At 39.1% G+C, this 20893-nt stretch overlaps 1 protein-coding gene across 2 annotated transcripts; it reads right to left on the reverse strand.

Moving 5' to 3' along the window:
* Positions 1-6117: 6117 nt before the first annotated feature.
* LOC311288873 (uncharacterized protein) lies at positions 6118-20893 on the reverse strand. 2 transcript variants are annotated; one of them, XM_084406503.1, is made up of 3 exons: positions 20826-20893; positions 14485-14638; positions 6118-7639 (listed from the first exon to the last, which is right to left on the reverse strand). In XM_084406503.1, exons 2-3 carry the CDS (start codon positions 14567-14569, stop codon positions 6327-6329), a joined length of 1398 nt encoding a protein of 465 aa, XP_084262629.1. In that variant the 5' UTR covers positions 14570-14638; positions 20826-20893; the 3' UTR covers positions 6118-6326. The 2 variants fall into 2 exon arrangements, with proteins under 2 accessions (XP_084262629.1, XP_084262630.1); XM_084406504.1 differs by having other exon boundaries at positions 6138-7639; positions 20755-20860.

Here is a 20893-nt window from a genome sequence, read left to right on the forward strand (position 1 = left end):
AATAAAACTGTACAAAGATCAATTAATTCATTTAGACACCAAAGAAGACAAAGGGGCTAATGCAATTACTGGATAGATGACCCTCGACAAAAACTCTGCTTTGGACCGTAAAACTCTGCCAAAAATCTAAAGGTCTCTTTGTAACCAATTATTTAGAATTATTTTGGCCTTTTTTTTAACTTGTCTATGTACATCCATGCATTTTTCTATGTTTCTCGTAATTGACCGTTTGCAAAGACCTGCCCCCTTTAGTTACTGTTGCTATGTCCGACAAGCCACGCCGCTCTCACACCACACCATGTTCTCACGCAGTGAAAAATACATCGCGGAGCAGAGAGGACACTGACAATGCATTGACAGACAGGACAGACCAGGTTACTTATGATGTGAAACAAAGTCTCACCTTTCAAATTTGGTCATTTTTTAAAGAAATTTAAACAATAAATACCGTTTTGTGGCTCTTTAATGTGTCTGACAGATCGCTGTAGAGCATCAGTTAAAGCTGCTTGTGAACCGATCATCTCTTCCTTCTAGTTCATTTATAGCATCAAATAAACATGAATGAACATAAGAAGGAATGTTGTTTTAACCGCGGAAAGATGTCAGTACACTCCGTTTTTCAAGTTCAAATCCTCCAATGTTAATCTACTAACTCTCCTGACTGCTTTGTTGGACAAAAATGGCGGATGGTATACAGATAAATATTTAATTATATCCTTAACAGGATAGAAAAAAGTTTGAAGTCACAGAGACGAATGGACATGAGCTCGCATTTGGACACATTTAATTGAAGACCATGGGCCGTATATATAAATCCGCTCAGAGTAAAATTTTTGTCTTAATTGTGTCAAAATTCTAAAAATGATTATTTACTCTTATTTCTAAACTTAAGAATATGTGTGATTCATAACGGTTCCTAAGTGTTAAGACAAGGCCTCAGCTCCTAAATTATTTAAGAGTGCTGGAGAGGTATCCTAACCGAGTTAGGAGTAACAAGATGGCAGCAGAGACGAGGAGACCACATACTTTCCAAAAAATATATAATGTAGAGAGTTATTTATATGTATATTATGTTATGTATATTATGATATGATGACTCTCTGTGGTCAGTAAAAATCCCATGGCACTTTTGGTAAAGAGTAGGGGTGTTACCCCGCTGTCCTGGCCAAGTTCCCTCCATTGGCCCTTGCCAATCCCTCCTAATAATCCCCATCCACTGAATTGGCTCGATAACTCTCTCTCCTCTCCACCTATAGCTGGTGTGTAGTGAGCGCACTGGCACCGTTGTACTGTGGCTGCTGTCGCATCATCCAAGTAGATGCTACACACTAGTGGTGGTTGAGGAGAGCTTCTCTGATATGATTGTAAAGCACTTGAAGTGTACAGTAGTACATATGAAAACGCTATACAAATGCCTCATTCATTCATTCAATCATGACTGGGAGTTGATAAAACGATACAAGCTTGATCGTAAAAGTATTCTTTTTGAAACTGACCTTGTAAGAAATGTAATAACTTTTCCCACTTTACAAATCAATGCTTTGACTGCAGAAATGAAAGAAATAATGAAATTTTTTGGCAGCTGGAAAAATGCAGCAGTGCACCAGTGATGACTTGGACCCATCAGTCCACAGTAAGCAGCGTCCTAAACAGCACTATTGTGGCACTGACCACACCAAACATACAGCAGTGTGGCCAAAAGTGATGTGCGAAGGTTTTTGTTTTGTTACGTAAAAAAAAGAAAAAAGTATGACCTTACAAGTTTGCTTAAACCTTCAAAATATGAGGAAATGTTTTTATTTTTAAAAAATGTTTGAAAATATGAAGAAAAAACAAAACACTTAGTGAGGGTATTTATTTATCTGACAAAATTATTTATCAAAAAGAGAGCAAACTACAGCTACATGTTTTAGAAAAAGAAAAAAGCTCCAGGAAGAAGAATACATTGACAACAGCATCAATTTTTAATAGTATTTGGATAAGGGTGAGGATGTCAGTTTTCCTAGGCTGGTCAACACTTTTGGCCACTACTGTATGGCAGTTCATTGACCAACTAATCTTCAAACCATGCGGCGATGATTGCAAGCTTCCATGGAGTTGTTTGAGCCGTTGACGGAACTCATGTTTGCATTATCACTCCAACTGCAAATGAGAAGGCATATATCAATGAAAAGGATTCCACAGCATCGATACTAATTCATGATAATTTTGCCCAATGCAAAGCAATTTTTTAAAATAAATTTAAATATTAAAGTTTGTGTCTTAAATGATTTTTATTATAATTACATTACATGATGTTCATGCTGCTGTGACCTCATCCTTGCAGGCTCACTATTGGCTGAATCAAAGGTTGATGGTGGCCATTTTGGGTTGACATCATTGTCCTTAGTTTGCAACAATTAAGTGCCACTTCAGTCAGCACTCAAGAATGTAACGATAAACTGGACGGAAGCAAATGCAAGTGCAAAGATGCATTTATTAGATAACAAATACTCAATAGTAAAGACAGATCGATGCAATAATATCTCCAGCGCTGTAGGCAGTCTCTCTCAGGAAGAAGCCGACGATCAGGAACACAACAGCAGGAGAGCGTGACGCAGGGACTGAGACAGGCAATCCCCAGTGCAGCGTGAAGGTGATGGTGAAGCCACGGTGAGATCAGAGGTGAAGTAATCCAGAGTCCAGTACACAGGAAACACGAGGGAACAGGAACAGGCACGAAGACAGGATACTCAAACAACGATCTGACAAACATGAGACGAAAGACAGGGCATTAAATAGGCTGGTGAGATGACATACAGCTGCCACTGATCACAGATAATCAGCGGTAACGCCCACATGAAACAATCAGCAAAACGAGACAATTAACACACACACAAACACACAAGACAAGAATGAGACAGCGGATCTACCAGCCGTGACAGTACCCTCCCCCCTAGGAACGCCTCCTGGCGTTCCCCGACAAACCTACCTGTCGATTGTAATCATCGATAAGGGAGTGATGCAGGATGTCTCTAGCAGGCACCCAACTTCTCTCCTCCGGACCGTAACCTTCCCAGTCCACCAAATACTTGAATCCACGTCCCCTCCGTCTCGAGTCCAGAATACGATGTACCGAATATGTAGGTTCCCCATCTACGAGTCGCGGTGGGGGGGGGGCCGGGGCAGGCGGATTAAGATGAGAATGAAACACGGGTTTTATTTTAGAAACATGAAAGGCGGGATGAATGGAAGTGCTTGACAGGTGTGTGTCTTGTTGTTGGCCCATCTCAGTCTTACCGGAAGGAGGGTAGATGGTGAGGAATTCCCGGCGGAGATCCCACCCGATAGGTACGAACGGAGTGAACGTGTTGGTCCAACTGGTTGATATGAGCGTCCACCCGCAGTGCCAGATCGATAAGCTCGTTGAGATGAGGAGGCAGGTCCAGCATATACACCTCTCTCTGAACACGGTCGGCCAGCCCATGCAGGAACATATCCCACTGTGCCTCCTCGTTCCACTTGCACTCAGCCGCCAGAGTGCGAAACTCGATTGAATAGTCAGCCACCGAGGAGCTTCCCTGTTCAAGGTCGGCAAGTCTTCTGGCCGCTTTCTTGCAATGGTACTGCGCGGTCGAACACTCTCTTCATCTCGGCGGCTAGTGCGTGGAACGAGGTATAGCATTGGTCTTGGTTCTCCCACACCGCCATCCCCCACAGGGCCGCTCTTCCCTTCAATAATGTGAGAACGAATGCCACCTTCAATTCCTCAGTCTCGAACGTCTTTGGCTGTAGCGAAAAATGCATAGAACACTTGGTGAGAAACGCTCTACAAAAATTAGGCTCACCAGCATAACTCTCAGGAACAGGTAGGCGTGGTTCTGGACGATGTCCCATCTCAGGCATGACAGGGGGAACGGGCGGTGTGGGCGGCACATTGGGGACGTTAAGTAGTTGGATCTGTTGGGTGAGCCCGGACACCTGCGTCACGAGCGCTTGGACAGCGCGTCCGGTGTTAGATATACTCTCCTGCTGCTGATCCATCCTGGCGTTGCTATGGTCAACGAACTGCTTAAACGTTGTCGCGCTTGCTGCTTCCATGGTTGGTCAGATCGTTCTGTAACGATAAACTGGACGGAAGCAAATGCAAGTTCAAAGATGTATTTATTAGATAACAAATACTCAATGGTAAAGACAGATCAATGCAATAATATCTCCAGTGCTGTAGGCAGTTTCTCTCTCAGGAAGAAGCCTACGATCAGGAACACAACAGCAGGAGAGCGTGACGCAGGGACTGAGGCATTAAATAGGCTGGTGAGATGACATACAGCTGCCACTGATCACAGATAATCAGCAGTAACGCCCACATGAAACAATCAGCAAAACGAGACAATTAACACACACACAAACACACAAGACAAGAATGAGACAGTGGATCTACCAGCCGTGACAAAGAATCATTCTTAGACTTTGCTGAAAGTTGCTTTTAGCTTCTTTATAAAAGTCTCTTACTCTTAGACAAGTCCTACTTTTTATAAATAATTTTTTGACACTTAAGTCAAAGCTTGAGGGTACGTTTACACAACACCGTTTTCAAATAAAAACAAGACTTTTTATGCATTTGGTCGTTCATTTACACGACAACGGCGTTTTGTGTGCCTGAAAACACAAACTTTTGAAAACGGGTTTCAAAGGGGCAGTCATGGCCTAGTGGTTAGGGAGTTGGACTGGTAACCCAAGGTTGCTGGTTCGATTCCAGAACCGGTGGGAAATGACTGAGGTGCCCTTGAGCAAGGCACCTAACCCCTAATCGCTCCCCGGGCGCCACACAAAGGCTGCCCGCTGCTCTGGGTGTGTATCCACGTTTGCAGTGTGTGTGTGTTAACTACTCACTACTCTGCTCCTAATGTGTGTGCATTAACTTGGATGGGTTAAATGCAGAGGTCAAATTCCAAGTATGGGTTACCATACTTGGCCATCACGTGTCACTTTCACTTTCACTTTCACTTTCAAAGTGCGAGTTTTTGAAAACGGTCTCCATGTAAACAACAAAAATGTGAATCTCTGAAGACGACGACATCATGCACATGCGTATTACGTGTTCAGACTATAGTGTTACATCGTCATCTAATAGCCTGGCAGCAGAATACAGCGTTTTTAGTCGTTTTAGCAGATCCGTCTGACTCAAAGGAAAAACTTTTCCGTTTTAAGCATATTGTTGTCGTTTAAACTAACCTTACTAACACGTCCATATTCTACACAGACTTCATCTCTACATTCTACCGCTGCTAATCCACTGATTCCACCCATTTCAAAATGGTCCTCTCCAGCTCAGGAATCCATTTGTACCGCAGAAATGGGCAAACAAACTCGTAAATTTGTTTGTCCCGGTCACACTCAAAATCGTATGGTCTAAAATGCAATTGTCATCTTTCCACAGGACAGCATTTTCTGTCATCTTTGCAGGAATGTAATATGACGATTCTACAATGGAATATTTATCTTTGGCAACACTATGAAAGTAAATATCAGGCCAAGTACCCGTAGATATCTATGGTTATAATGGCGTTGTTATAACATGGATCATCCGGTTTCAAATACCTCCATTTTTACAGTCCACATTACAACGCGAAAATGGCGTTGTCAAATTTATGCACTTGGGAAAGCATTTTCAAAAAGTTCTGTCTTCTTTGACAAAAACACTGCTCAGTGTGGACGGGAGGCCAAAACATGTGGACAAGGCCTAAGGTAATTTTCCTGCCTACAGCCAGAGATACTGGGAAAGGCTCCAGCATTCCCGCAACTCTACATAAGACATGTGGTTTGGAGAATGAATTAATTATTTTATAAATAATTCCAAATTAATTTGAAAGGAAATAGTAAGTATATGTACATACAGGCTACTAGAAATACAAGAACAACAACAAAAATCAATATTTTAGAGCCAAGCATAACTAGAATAATATATTTATGTTTTTTACTGATCACAATTTAAAAATTTATTAGGATTAGTTTACTGACAATTATTAAACCCTGGAAATATCAGACAATTGAAATTGACTTGACTAAATCTAGAAACACCTAGAAAACGTTTATCTATGCATTCATTCAATAAAGATGAATCAAATAATGCAGTGTAATGTTCATTATTTCAATCAGTTTATGTCTTTTTATTTATAATCTTTCCGGTACATTGTTATTTCAGAAAGGAATATAGAAAAGGAGATGGTCTGATGTGTTAAAATGCCATTACAAACATTACACTGATCACAAATGGTCTTCCTCCAAAGTGAATATGCAAGTGATGTGCAGGTGATTTTTGAAATTGCTCCATTTTCTAAACCTCATCAGACTGTGGAATGCTGCATTTTCTTTACAGAATGAGTTTGCAAATGACGTTTCAGGATTGTGTGAAATGTGAAACTCTTCTCACACTGAAGACACTTGTAAGGCCTCTCTCCTGTGTGAACTCTTAAGTGAATGTTAAGGTTTCCTTTTCGTGTGAAACTCCTTCCACACTGAGGGCAGGTGAAAGGCTTCTCTCCGGTGTGAATTCTTATGTGAACCTCAAGGTTTGATTTGTTTATGCAAGTCTTTCCACAGTGATGGCACATGAAAGGCTTCTCTCCAGTGTGAGTTTTTACATGATTCTTAAGATGTTTCCTGTCTGTGAAATTCCTTCCACACTGATGACATATAATATGGTCCTCTCTTGAGTGAATCTTCATATGGTGATTAAGGGTATCTTTACATCTGAAACTCTTTCCACACTGACAACACACATACGGCTTCTCTCCAGTATGAATTCTCATGTGAATCCTAAAACAATCTTTACGTGAGAAGCTCTTCCCACACAGTTTGCAAATGTAAGGACTCTCTCCAGTGTGACTTCTCATGTGGGCATTAAGGTTGTTTTTTTGTCTAAAACTTTTTCCACACTGAGGGCATATGAACGGCTTTTCTCCAGTGTGAATTCTCATGTGAGGTTTAAGATTTCCTTTTAGTGAGAAACTCTTCCCACACAGTTTGCAGGAGTAAGGACTCTCTCCAGTGTGAATTCTCATGTGGGCATTAAGGTTTTTTTTTTGTGTAAACCTCTTTCCACACTGAGTGCAGGTGTAAGGCTTCTCTCCAGTGTGAATTTTCATGTGAGTGTTAAGATTTCCTTTTAGAGAGAAACTCTTCCCACACTGTTGGCAGGTGAAAGGGCTCACCCCAGTGTGAATTCTCATGTGAGTTTTAAGATTTCCTTTTAGTGAGAAACTTTTCTTACAAAGTTTGCAGGTATAAGGGGTCTGTCCAGTGTGAACTATCATGTGGGCATCAAGGTTTTTTTTCTGTGTAAAACTCTTTCCACACTGAGTGCAGGTGTAAGGCTTCTCTCCAGTGTGAATTTCCATGTGTTTTTTTAGATTTCCTTTCAGTGAGAAACTCTTCCCACACTGTTGGCAGGTGAAACGTCTCTCTTCAGTGTGAATTCTCATGTGGACTTTAAAGTTTCTAGTTCCTGTTCTTTGAGTTTTGTTTTGTGAGGAAGTCTTTTCGGTCTGTGAGTCATTAAAAGATTTTTCTCCAGTCATGAACTCATGATGTTTCTCATGGAGATCGTTTTCTTCCATATCATTCAGTTCTTGACTCTCAACTTTCAGCACTATCAGGTCTAAGGCAGAAAAAGACAAATACAAGTTAACCTCAGTTAAATGGCACAAAGCAATGGACATCTTATACCCACAAAGCTACCGAAAGAGGTGTAACCTGTAATCTCAGAACCTCTTGTCAATATTGGTAATGGTTTTCTTCCTTAAAGGTGCTCTAAGCGATGTTGAGTGACGTCACTTCTTGTTGACGTTCGAAGTATTGTCAAACAAAACGGAGGCTAGCTCAACCCTCCCTCCTCCTCATCCCGTCCCGTCCCCTCCCTTCTGTGCTTCCTGAAACAGTCACGAACTCACCTTTCGAAGGCTTTTCCTATGTAAATTCGAGCCTTCGCACCGTCCTTCTCCTTTTCCGTCTTCTTTGCTATTTGTTCATCGGAACGTCTTCTCTTTGGTCGTGTGTTGGCCATATCAATATAAAATTTTACTGTTAGTCGTTTTCGTTGTCTAGGACATCTCTCCTCTAGCTAACTTCCCTCTTAATGCTTCTCTCTCCTCCACTCCCCACACCCCCCTTCATGTGCACGCGCACTAACCCCCCAACCCCCAACCCCCACCCCCAAATCATTCTTGTCGGTTATTGGCTGGAACACTGTTTGTTATGTTTCATGGTCCAGGCTGGCCCAGTTTGTTTTTGTTGCTGTTTGTGGAGCCTGGGCTGTCTACAGAGACCGCGTTTTTTTACAGTGTGTTCAGGGGACAGGCAGCTAGCGGATAGTGAGGAGATGTTTGCTGTATGTGACAAAAAATGTTTCGGCCTAAAAAACGTGTGACATCGCTTCGAGCACCTTTAAAGACACGTCTCATGCTTTCAAACTGCAAGTTATCAAACCCCTTATAAAAAAAACACAGTAGACCGATTTGGGATTCGGATCCCTTGGGACCCAACATAAATCTTGCAAAAGCAGGCAAAAAGTATACCACAGAACGTAGGATTAAATAAGGGTCAACAAATTAAGTTGAGAAAAAGCAGGTTATTACTATACAAAACCAAAACAAAGTAATTCTGACATCTGGACAAATTTCTAAGTTATTACAAAAAAGAAAAGGAAAGAATTGGACTTTGTAAGTTGCAACAAACGTGTAAAAGCATTGACAACAGGCATAATTCTGGAACCTCGTTGAGGCGACATTCCTGCTCCGTTCTCCTAGGTCGAAATAATTTTTCCTTCCAGGATAAATCACTTCATCCTGCACATATTAAACAAGATATTACAGATAAATGTGTAATCACACCGTTTGTGTTGTTATTGCTACAAAACAAACTGTTATAGTTATTTGTCAATTATATGTGTTATTGTGCACATTTGAATATAATGTTTTTGTAGCTAAAAGCTGAGTGTTTTATTAGAAGAATAAAAAAGGCCCAAGTTATTCGTCATGTGTGGTCTGTCACCTTTACTCCTGTAGGCTATATATACACATTTTATTCAGTCAGCATCTTTCTCTAATACTGCTGTAATGAACATGGCATTTAAGAACTACGTTTAGTTTTATTTTGTGTGATTCATTGCGGATTCACTTACTATGTCATATTACGGGGTTGCCTTATGCATTTATGCACATGCATTCTTCAAAAACGCAGCTGATTGTTGACATGCTAAAGTATATAGATTGAAATGCCTACGTATTTTAATGGAATGAAATAGATATAATGTACTGAATGTAAGCTTGCTTATTGTACCCAAGAGCATGATCTAAACTCAGAAAAAAAAAGAAACGTCCACCTTTGATAAAGTCAGAACTTGCGAGCATAGTTCACAAACAATGCTTTTGGGAACACACCCCTAAAAGTTTAGCTTAGCCCTAATATTTGTGTAAATTCTTCACTATCTCTACAAGCTCTGCCAATCTTTATGGGTGCAGGCAGGAGTAAAACACACATTGTAGGAGCGGGCAGGAGTGAAGTACACACTGCAGGCAGTCCAAGGCTCTAACCCACAGTTTAACCCAGGAGAACTGGTTCATTTTACACTGATCTCAAATATGCCATTCATGTCTAAAATGTCTGCTCGATCAGTTGGAATGAATTAAGTAAAGCATTGCATTTGTTTACTTTATTTCTTTTGAGTGTCAAAAAAAGCGTAGCTTATACTACTTGTCGCAGTTTTTTTTCCTTTTGTTTATGTGTTTAATTATTGAAGTGAGATATTTTATGTAGTCCTATTTTATTCCTTTTATATAGTTAATTTTGTTAAGTTTTTCTCCGTTCACAGAAGTGCTGCAGGTGCTGCAAAAAGAGCTGAGACCTGGAGCCTCATGTGTAAACGTTGAATATGCACAAAAAAGGCATTGAAATGTGCGTACACAATTTTCCACGCACAAATCGGGATTTATAAAAAAAACTTGATGAAAATATGTGACATTTAACTAAATTAAAGCAAAAAGAGATTTGTGTCATTTTATTTTATGTAGGCCTACATACAGTGAAGAGAATGTATATATAAAATAATTTATATATTTTAAAATATTCTTACATAGGCTAACGTTATATAAAATAAAGATTTTTGTTAGAATTCAGTTTTATTGATCAATAATAGCCATTATAACAGTATAAGTAGCCTAAAAGGTATAAGAAGCGATGCAAGTTAAGAAATAAAGTAAAGTCAAACATACAGCAGGCTACAACGTTAAAGTTAAATAGCCTTAATATAAAGTTATGAAACTTCACTTTGCCCTCAGCTGAAACGATTTGCCAGGGAACAAATGATAGATTAATGAGACCAAAGATCGCCCGTTAGATATACACAAGACGAATTATATCTCATGTTTAACCACTAGACTAGAGACATCAGAGCCAGCGGCAAACGTTAGAAGCACTAGCCGAGGTAAGGCTGTTCCAGGTGGGGTACATGAGCGCTGAGCGCCCGGTGATTGCCTGGATCTCACAATCAGAATTTTAAACAGGTGCTATCTTTATAAATAAACCAGATTTAAGCTTTAAACAACTACATTGTCGACTGAAAAACTCTTAAAACTACATTTCGTGACACAATAACAGTAGTATTTTTTAATTCCGCTGCCTTTCTCTTCTGAAACTAAAAATAGTAAATGAAATAGTGACTATTACCTACCCGAAACGAGTACTTGTCATAAAAGTTGGTTTCAAGAAAATATAGATGAATATTTAGATTTCAGGAAATTTACTTTATAATATAAAATATAATGTAAGCTAAAACTATAATATAAATCATGTTATACCATGGTCGGGGTGAATACTCGATTCTGATTGGCTGCAGGGTGTCCATTAAAAAGTGATAGAGGACACCTAGTAAAGGAGATCTGGTGAAACTGACTGTTTACCATTCGAAATTAATAAATAAATGCGCTGGCTACATCAGCTGTGAGTAACCATAGCAACAGGCTGTCAAAGTATCCGTTTACAATTTATTGTATCAAAACAAACATCTAGTTAGCCGTTATACATAGCCTACTAATACAACGAGCGACTTCGTTATTTCTTTTAACCTTTTTGGAGAATTTGACAACTTTGATGACTGGGATGCTGCTGAAGAAAGAAAAATTGTAAATAAAATGGAGAAACGACACAAGGAGATAACATGGGAATCAAATAGAAGACGAAAAAGATGAGATCAACACAAAAAAAAATACGAAATGGGCAGTAACTACACTCAGAGACTTTATTGTTCAAAAAGAAATGGAATCCAGCTTTGAAAAATACACCGCCGATGCTCTGAATGACACCCTGCGGGAGTTTTACGCAGCTGTCCAGTCAACCAAGGCAGGAGGAGAGTACAGCGTTTCAAGCCTAAGGAGTCTGAGAGCCGGTATCAACCGTCATTTAACGGAATTCAATATTATAACTGACACCAGATTCATGACCTGTAATGCTGTGTTTAAAGCAATAATTAAGCGTTACCGAAAAAGCGGCAAAGATACCAGCATTCACCATCCACGTATTTCTGAGTCTGATCTTAAAATCATAAACAATTCAGCTGTACTGTCTCCCCTTGGCCCTTGGCCTGGTCAGAAAAATCTGGTTTGACATCCAGCTGTGTTTGGCTCGGCGTGGCAGGGAGGGCAACCGGGAGCTCTGCATGCAATCTTTTAAAGTCCGGAGAGACGAGGACGGGGTTGAGTTTGTCACCCTGGCTTACAATCCGCACACCAAAAACCACAAAGATCCGAATGACCCAGATAAGGAAAACAAAAGAGGTTTTATGTTTGCCAGACCCGGGGATCCGCTGTGTCCGGTAAAAAGTTTCAAGTCCTATGTGTCCAAATGTCCATCTGACGCAAAGGCTTTCTACCACCATCCGAAGCGCACCGTGACATCCGCTTCCGAAGTGTGGTACAGCCGGGAGCCGATGGGTATCCACTACCTCGGGAACATGATGAAAAAGATCAGCGAAGAGGTAATTACACTTTATGTCAATATAAATGTATTATTAGGCCTAGTAGACCTACTTTTATTATAATTATAATCATTATCATCAATTTAACTTTCAGGTGGGTCTTTCGAAGGTCTACACTAACCACAGCCTCCGAAGCACCTCTGTAGGTCAACTCTCTGATGCTGGACTGGAGAGCCGTCAAATAATGTCGGTGACAGGCCATCGATGCGAGAGCAGTCTGCGGGCTTACTGGGCTCGTCAGTCCGTGAGAGACGAGACTGGAGCAACGTACTGTCTGCATCAAGTGCCAATCCTCCTTCAAAGGCCCCTATGTCGGACTTGCCGACTTTTTCAAATTGCACTATAAATGGAAACGTTGAATTTAAATATAATTTCAAGCTAGCATGTAGGCAAATGCCCCTCTGTTCGACCTGATTAATTTATTTCCCTATATCTATAAGCGCAAATCGCTTGAGCAGAACTAATTGTTTTTTGTTTGTTTGTTGATTGATTAATTGTTTTATGTGTAATAAAAAAAAAATAACTATGCCTACCTGTGTGTTTTAATTATAGGTTAAAAAAAACGAAAGTGTAACACCCATGGCTAGACAAGCCTAACTTACATGAAAAAAAATACTTTAACATTCTGGCTCGTAAGTTAGCTAAACTGAAGGGTTCTACGAGCTGAGCGGACTATAAATATCTCCGGTTGCTAAATAAACCGCCAGGCGTAACCAGGGAAACCAAGTTATTGTTTGTAAAAACTTTAGATTTCGATTGTAAAACGAATTAAAATATAAACTAATGATTTAAAAATGTGTTATTTGGCGTGACCATGGTATAAGCGGGTTAATGCCCTTCGAGGTGTACATTGTCAGGTATTAATGGACTCCGCTGCGCGTCGGACGGTTCACGCCTCGCCGTCGTCCATTAATACCTGACAATGGACACCTCGTCGGGCATTAACCCTTACTTAACTCATGTTTCAACTCTCACAGCATCGCTAGCTATTTAAGTCTGACTGACTCCGGTGGCCAACTAACGTTACTATTACTAATTATATCATGATCAAATACAACTAGAAACAAATGTTCAGTCTTGCTTATGAAAGGTAATTCCCCAAGACCTGTTTTCAATTGTGTGGCGATTTGTACAGCCCCAAGTAGCACACGAAGCAGGCATTTTTCTCAATTCCCGTTATGAGAGGTATGGGAAAGTTGACCTCCGCAATATGGCGGCGCCGTTGACGTACGATACAGCGGCCAATAGGGCGTCTATGTATTTATTATGTCTATGTTGAGGATCACTTGAAAATTAAAGGCAGGTGTGTTTGATTAGGTTTGGAGATGAACTGTGCAGGACAGTCGATCGGCAGGAGCAGGATTGGGCACCCCTGAAGAATGTCATATACACCTAGGATGACTTGAGGGTGAGTAAATCATGGGGTAAATTTCATCTTTGGGTGAACTAACCCTTTAAGAGTACTTCAAAGAACTAGGCGTAAAGGACGTTCTAACCTTGAAACCTTTCCGAAGGTTGTTCCATAAACTTGGGCCAGCGACAGCAAAAGCGCGGTCACTCTTGAATTTAAGACACACTCTTGGGATTGTTAATAATAATAATTTATTTGAGGATCTCACCATTAGATTTGAATGATATGGCTTAATAAGCTCAACCAAATATTCTGGCGCCATTCCATGCAATGCCTTAAAAACATATGTCAAGACCTTGTATTGGATCCTGTAATGCACCTGTAGCCTAATGAGGATAGAAGTAGGGTAACACAATCCGTCTTCTTAGCCTTCATAAGCATTCTAGCAGCGGCATTTTGCACTAGCTAGAGGTGCAACATGGGTCTGGCAGGTCCCGGACCTAGTCACTAGTTTTCACTTCATCCAGACACCTACAGAGTGTTGCACAGGAAACATTACAATTACGTCTTAAAGGCAAATAGATCTGCGTGTCATCCACTTATGGATGGTAAGAAGTACCATTTTTTTTTAATCATTCCCAAGGGGAGCATATATAACCAAAATGGACCCTTGTGGAACCCCACAAGTGATATAGGTGCTGGATAAGAAAACAATTACCAACCTTCACTGTAAAAGATCTTTGCTCAAATCGGACACAAATTCGGATATGAACAGTTGCGATACTCAGTATGGACAATTAATAATTTAGATCAGATTCCAATCACATACACAAATAATCGGATTTGGAATGACAATGGGAACAAGTGTTTTTGACTTTCTGAATTTGAGGCTATGAATATCATTATTTGCATCACACAAAAATGCAGCGTGGAAGTAGGATCTTCTCAGTTGCTCTTGAAGGCAGCATTAGAAGGTTATTTGTCTTTTAGGATCATGTGATCTCAACATGTCTGCCCATATGAGGGACCCGCTCCATGCAAAAATAAATTAGGATACTCATATGACATTCTTCAATAAATATTATCTGTAGCATCTAATGCGAGCTTTGAGAATGAAACCAACCTGTTTGTTCCTCATTTTCTTCTTGTTTCACACTGAATGCTTCTTCAATCTTCATGTCTTCACTCTCCTCTTTAATAAACGCCATCTTTATAATTGTGTCACGTGGATCTCAGTCGCTTCACCAGGAGTTTTTTCTGTGTCTGGACAATCTGTCCTGTTTAAGATGAGAATAATTAAAAGAAACAAAAATAAAACTTGTGTGTCTCAATCAGCTCTAGTTCAGTAGTTCAGTTCACTGGTAAGAGAGTCAGACAGAATGAGAGTCAATGGACTTAAATCACCTGATTAGAACTCAAATCTAGTGCTACAACTTAATAATGAATACAAAATATACAGAAATTTGATAGTTATGATTTATATTTGGTATTTAAAAATGTGTATATTAGCCTATATACTAGATTATACTCTCATGAAAACATTTACAGTGGGTTTGTGTTTTTGACACCATGGTTCTACTATAGTAATAGTGTAGTAAAACAGTGAAATTACGTGGCTTTAAATACCATGGCTGAATTCCAAACAAGGTTGTTGCACCCTTGAAGGGCACTTTTGGAAAGGGGACACCATTTGTAGGCAAGTTCCAAATGAAAGTGAACCACAGAATCCATTCATGAAGGGCCCTTCCACAAGTCCGTTAGCGAAGCGAACATGCGATATCACTTCAAGTAAGTAATGGTGCGTTCAAGTCATCTCGTATAGGTCATACTTACGAGTCGAACGCCACCACAATGTGGTAAATACCAGTGGGGAGCTCGGGATTTTCTCTAAGCCCCGATCTTTACGAGTTGTGGGCGTGTCACTGAGAAACATGGTGGAATACCACAATACTTAAAGGTATTTAGCAGTGATATTGTCAGGCTTTTCTATTTACAGCGAAGTAAGCTAATTGCCTGCACAGAATATGATGGCATTATAATATAATAATGCAACATGTAATGATAAAGTTGGCAGTGGCTTCATAAATTAATTAAAAACAAAGTACACCTGATGCACATTTTTTTTGTTCATTTTCTAGAACAAGAGTTTAAGAACCTAACTGTATTTTTGTGTAATTAATTAAGAGAAAGTACTCTGCCATCTCACTCTGACGAAAGTGACTTGAACGCACGCACCGTCGTAAACAAGACTTCCCACCTCATACGTACGAACTTCCCAGGAGGACTTGAACGCACCATAATTAAGTAATTTAATCGTTTATGGTCATGTGTCCAAGGGTGGAATAAGATATTCCTGTCGTCGTTGCCTAGCTTTGTCGTGGTAGGTGGTAACATTACATGTGAAGCTAATGAGGAAATGACGTGGTCTTTCTTTGCTCCCTTCGCTTAGTGAGTTCAAAACGGCTTCATTATGACAAGGTCCCCACTTCAAGTGTATGGGATCAATATCCCGTCTACAGTATTGCAGCCACGGATCAAAAAATAATAAACACATGTAAAACACATGTAAAAATATATTGCACAAACTGAAAAAAATTATGCAAAATGATCAGAATAGCAAACAACGTGGTCACGGATCAAAATATAATAAGCGTGAATCAAGAAATAACAAACATGAATAAAAACTTTAAACGCATTAAAAGTTATTTTGCACAAAACTTAAACCTATGATCATGCTTTCTTAAAAAGTATGTTTTCCTTACTTTTATTACTCTGTACTTTGTGCTCTCTTGCATTTTCTGCTCATATTTTACTCTTTTGTACGCTTGTGCTGTTTTTCTCTTCTCTCGTCTTTCTATGTTCTGCGCTTTCACAAATGTTGCAGTTCGAGTTTCATGTAAATTAGGGCGGGCTTGAGCGTCACCATTGGTCCACTAGTTCTAGATTGACAGCTACTCCTCTAGCCAATCAATTGAAAAGGGGAGTCGATGTCACACCAATGCGATTCGTGGCTGCTGATGCTTACTTATACAGGGGAAGACGACCATCAACTCAGCTGGCAAAAATCTTTCCGTGGCAGGACACCTTTAAACTGCATGTGTGCCTGCAACTCAACCTGTTACCGGTAGATACGTCTACCTGGCAATATGTTATCGTTAAATTCGTCATCCTAACGACGACCTGTTACAGTTGTGCCTGTCTGATGATCCATCATTCACCTCTAATGCACTTACCTCTGGACCTGGCACCGCGAGCGTCGATCTTCTCCGAGCAACACAACAGTGTTTCATCAGAGAATTGCCGATTTGAACGAGAAGTTTGAACGAATAACTCGCTCGTAAAAACAGTAACTTGCCACCACCTACTGGCTGTTTTACTTTCATATTTAATCAATAACAAGGATGGGCAATGTCGGTCCTGGGTGCAGAGTTTAGCTCCTCCAACCCTAATCAAACACACCTGAACCAGCTAATCATCGTCTTTAGGAAAATTAATACTACAGACAGGTGAGGTTTTTATCGGAGTTAACGCTAAACTCTGCAGGACAGCGGCACTCCAAAAACAACGTTACCTATCCCTGATGGAGATGTTGCTGTATTCAAATTTGATGCTATATTTAAAACATTAATCCTAAAGTAATGTAAATAAACACAAGTATGTAATAAATCACTATATTAAATACAATTGGTTTCTGTATATCTTCTCTGTAACACAATCATTTTCAATAATCTTTTGTCAAATTTGGCGTAGTTAATAAAAAAGGTAGGCAATGCGTAGCGGTGACAGGTCAAAGTCCTAAAGTCTTCAGACAATGGCCGTTTTTAACTTAGTTTTTGCAAAGAATTGTAGCGTTTCATAACTGCAGGATGTTTTACTTACAGCAGCCTTAGCATATTGACATCATGAGCCAAGTAATATTGTTTAACACCAATTACCAGTGTGCACATTAACATTCTCATGCATCTCAAAAAATATAAATTTAATTATTTATGTCCAGAGTTCAGATAGCTTTACTGCTTGAAAGTCTTTGTAAAGTTAAATTAAACTGTCGTCTTCCCCTGTATAAGTAAGCATCAGTAGCCACGAGTCGCATTGGTGTGACGTCGACTCCCCTCTTCGATTGATTGGCTAGAGGAGTAGCTGTCAATCTAGAACTAGTGGACCAATGGTGACGCTTAAGCCCGCCCTAATTTACATGAAACTCGAACTGCAACATTTGTGAAAGCGCAGAACATAGAAAGAAGAGAAAAGAGAAAAACAGCACAAGCGTACAAAAGAGTAAAATATGAGCAGAAAATGCAAGAGAGCACAAAGTACAGAGTAATAAAAACAAGGAAAACATACTTTTTAAGAAAGCATGATCATAGGTTTAAGTTTTGTGCAAAATAACTTTTAATGCGTTTAAAGTTTTTATTCATGTTTGTTATTTCTTGATTCACGCTTATTAAAGGTACCTTGTGTAAAAATAAATAAATTCATACTCCACATTCCATACCAGATGGGGGCAGTATACCTCCAGAAAGTGAGTTGGTCTACTCTAGAGTATGAATTTCTTCAAGCTACTCCCCTTCACCTTTACCAGTGAATATGTTCATATTCGTTTTGTTCATATTACATTTTTATTGTTAGTTTGAATTACATTAATTTGACAGACAGCATTCGCTGATGTTGACCAAGCTAGCGCCAACGTAACCAGAGCTTCCAACTCTCACGCATTAACCGTGAGACACGCGCAAACACTTTTCACACGCTCTCACCCCACACATCAATTTTCTCACGCACAGAAAAATCGCGAAGCAAAGAGGACACGGATACCGACAGACTAGACAGAGCAGGTTAGTTATGATATAAAAAAAAATCTCAGCTCTCAGATTCTGTCAATTTTATCACGCAATTCAAACAATAAATACCGTTTTGGCGCTTGTAAATGTTACACGACAGATCTCTAGCGCACGTAAACCGAACATCTCTACTAGCTAATAATAGTAAAAAAAACACGAACACTGCAAGATACAGTAACGTTAGGCTACAACTTACCAAAATGTATTCCTCATACATAATATCGACCAATCAGTGTTTTTTATCAGCGTGAAGAGGTCAATAACACAGCTGGAGACAATTATGTCAGATTTACCTCAGGAAAGCCATTTAATATACATAATATAGGTCACGTAGTTGGCAAGAAAAAAAGAGCAATAGAGATTGTGCTATGTGTACTATATTACAATACCGTATTTATGAACGTTATATACGTTTATCGAACAGCCTTCGATACATTTCTATGTTATAACTTCCCGAAAATCTACACAAACATATAAAACAAACTTATAACGAAATACTAACAGCATCTTTACTTACCAATCCAAAAGAAATGTAGCAAGTTCGGAGTCAAACCTCTCATGTCCATTAGTTGTCTCCAGCGATGGAAAGCAGTGCCAATGTTTACTCTGGTTCTGTTCCTTTTTTATCAGATTTTATTTGAATGTAGTACTGGGGCTGTAGGCTACTTTCCACACGATTGACATCAGGTTCAAGTACGCCCACAAGCCGTGCGAGTTATTCGTGTATTGCATGTTTGGCTGGTGGTTATGTTGCCCGCATACCGCCTCCCATGGCCGAAACTGGTATTACGACACCTGTCGGGCCGTGGCTAGTAATGCTAATGCTAATTTAGGTTGATATCTCTGCAGCACTATAACTTGACATTTTTTTACTGACATCATCGCCCTTATTTCTTCTCATTCTTTTGATGCGTGTAGCTCATTTTTTGGATATTTTTACCTCAATTTTTACACATGGCACCTTTAAACTTTGATCCGTGACCACGTTGTTTGCTATTCTGATCATTTTGCATTCTTTTTTTCAGTTTGTGCAATATATTTTTACATGTGTTTTTAAATGTTTTATTCACGCTTATTATTTTTTGATCCGTGGCTGCAATACTTTAGACGGGATATTGATCCCATACAAGTGCTCTGCCCTTCGGTTGGAATTTGCCCCATGGTTCATGTACCACAAATTAACTATGGTTCAATGGTTGTATTACAAAAGTTGAACCATGGTTTTAAAGTACCTTGTATTACATTTGAACAGTTAGGCTATTCAACAAACATCTACAAAAAAAAAAACAGAATGACAAGTTACTATTCTATGATACAGACTTTATTACAGCATCTGAAAGAGAGTATAAACTAGTATGTGTAATAACATTTTCTCACGCTACAAAATGATTCAAAACAATTTACTACAGTACAAAAAAAATATAGAAGTTGTGCAGTTTAAAGTTAAAAATGGATTTCAATTGGAAAAGTTGCTATTTTATGTTTGTAAATAAGCATTGTACAAATCATCTACAGATCTACAGAGATTATTAGGCCTTTAAAAAACATGTATGAACACAACATTTAACATGTTGCTTGTTTTTGACCAGCAAAACAAATAAACATGAAGTGCAAAGTAACAATGCCTACAACCTGTAAGGTGTAAACATGCCCAACACAAGCAATGTAAACACAAGCAATGTAAACAATGTAAACATGCCCAACACAAGCAGATGTTCAAATTCTGTACATTCAACATAAACTGGTCCCAGTAACAATCCTGCTTTCAAAACATTACTTGTTTCTTTCATTGAAAAGGTTTTACATAAACTATAAAATATATTCACAAGAAAAGAATAAAGCTGTGATGTGACCGTTCAAAACCCAAAAGTGTGCCATCGTCTTGAGAGATCCAGCAATCAGAGAATTTACACTTGTGTAATGATTTTTACAATATCACAATGTGTTTGATTTTAGAACAGTGACAATAGAAACATTTTTTATGTTTTTTTTTAATTAAGAAAATAATTCCTTTTTTTTAATTACAAAACCATGCTTAATTATTTTCCCCACAGCATAAATGAGTCAGTAAACATAGTGTAGTAAAACCACAAATTATTTTTTTGTTAATTTTGTAGTTACTATAGTATACGTGTATACTATTTATCGTTTAATTGCAACTGCAGTAGCAAAACCAGGTTATTTTTGTATGATCTTACACCAAAATTCATAGTTATGGTTACAGTATGAAAAAAATGGTTAATTTTAGGAAGGACATTTGACTCAAGTTGACTCGCAGTTTTGAAAAGCTCAATTTCTCTCATCATTACTCGCCAGTGACTGAATTCGCGCTTATGATAAACTGATTCACGATATTAGGAGCGAAATATCATTTCGTTGCCTTGTACCTGTACTTGTGTAATGACAATAAAGTTGAATCTAATCTAATCTAATCTAAAAAAAATGAGACGCACCTTTTCTAATACTCATGTGTGGATGCGCTTTATTAACAGCAAAAAAAATGTTAGATAAAGCAGTAAGAGGTTACATTTAATAATAATTAATTCACTTACGTCGCTTGTAAAACACATAGATTGAACAGTTGATTTCGATTTAAACACCTTAAACGCTAAAAAACACAAACCTCTGATCAGCCGAATCACAACAGATGCAGGAGTACGGCGCAGAAATATGACGTCATATCGAAAGCTC

Source organism: Rutilus rutilus (genome assembly GCF_951802725.1).
Source record: "Rutilus rutilus genome assembly, chromosome: 4".
In the NCBI taxonomy this organism is placed as follows: Eukaryota; Metazoa; Chordata; class Actinopteri; order Cypriniformes; family Leuciscidae; genus Rutilus; species Rutilus rutilus.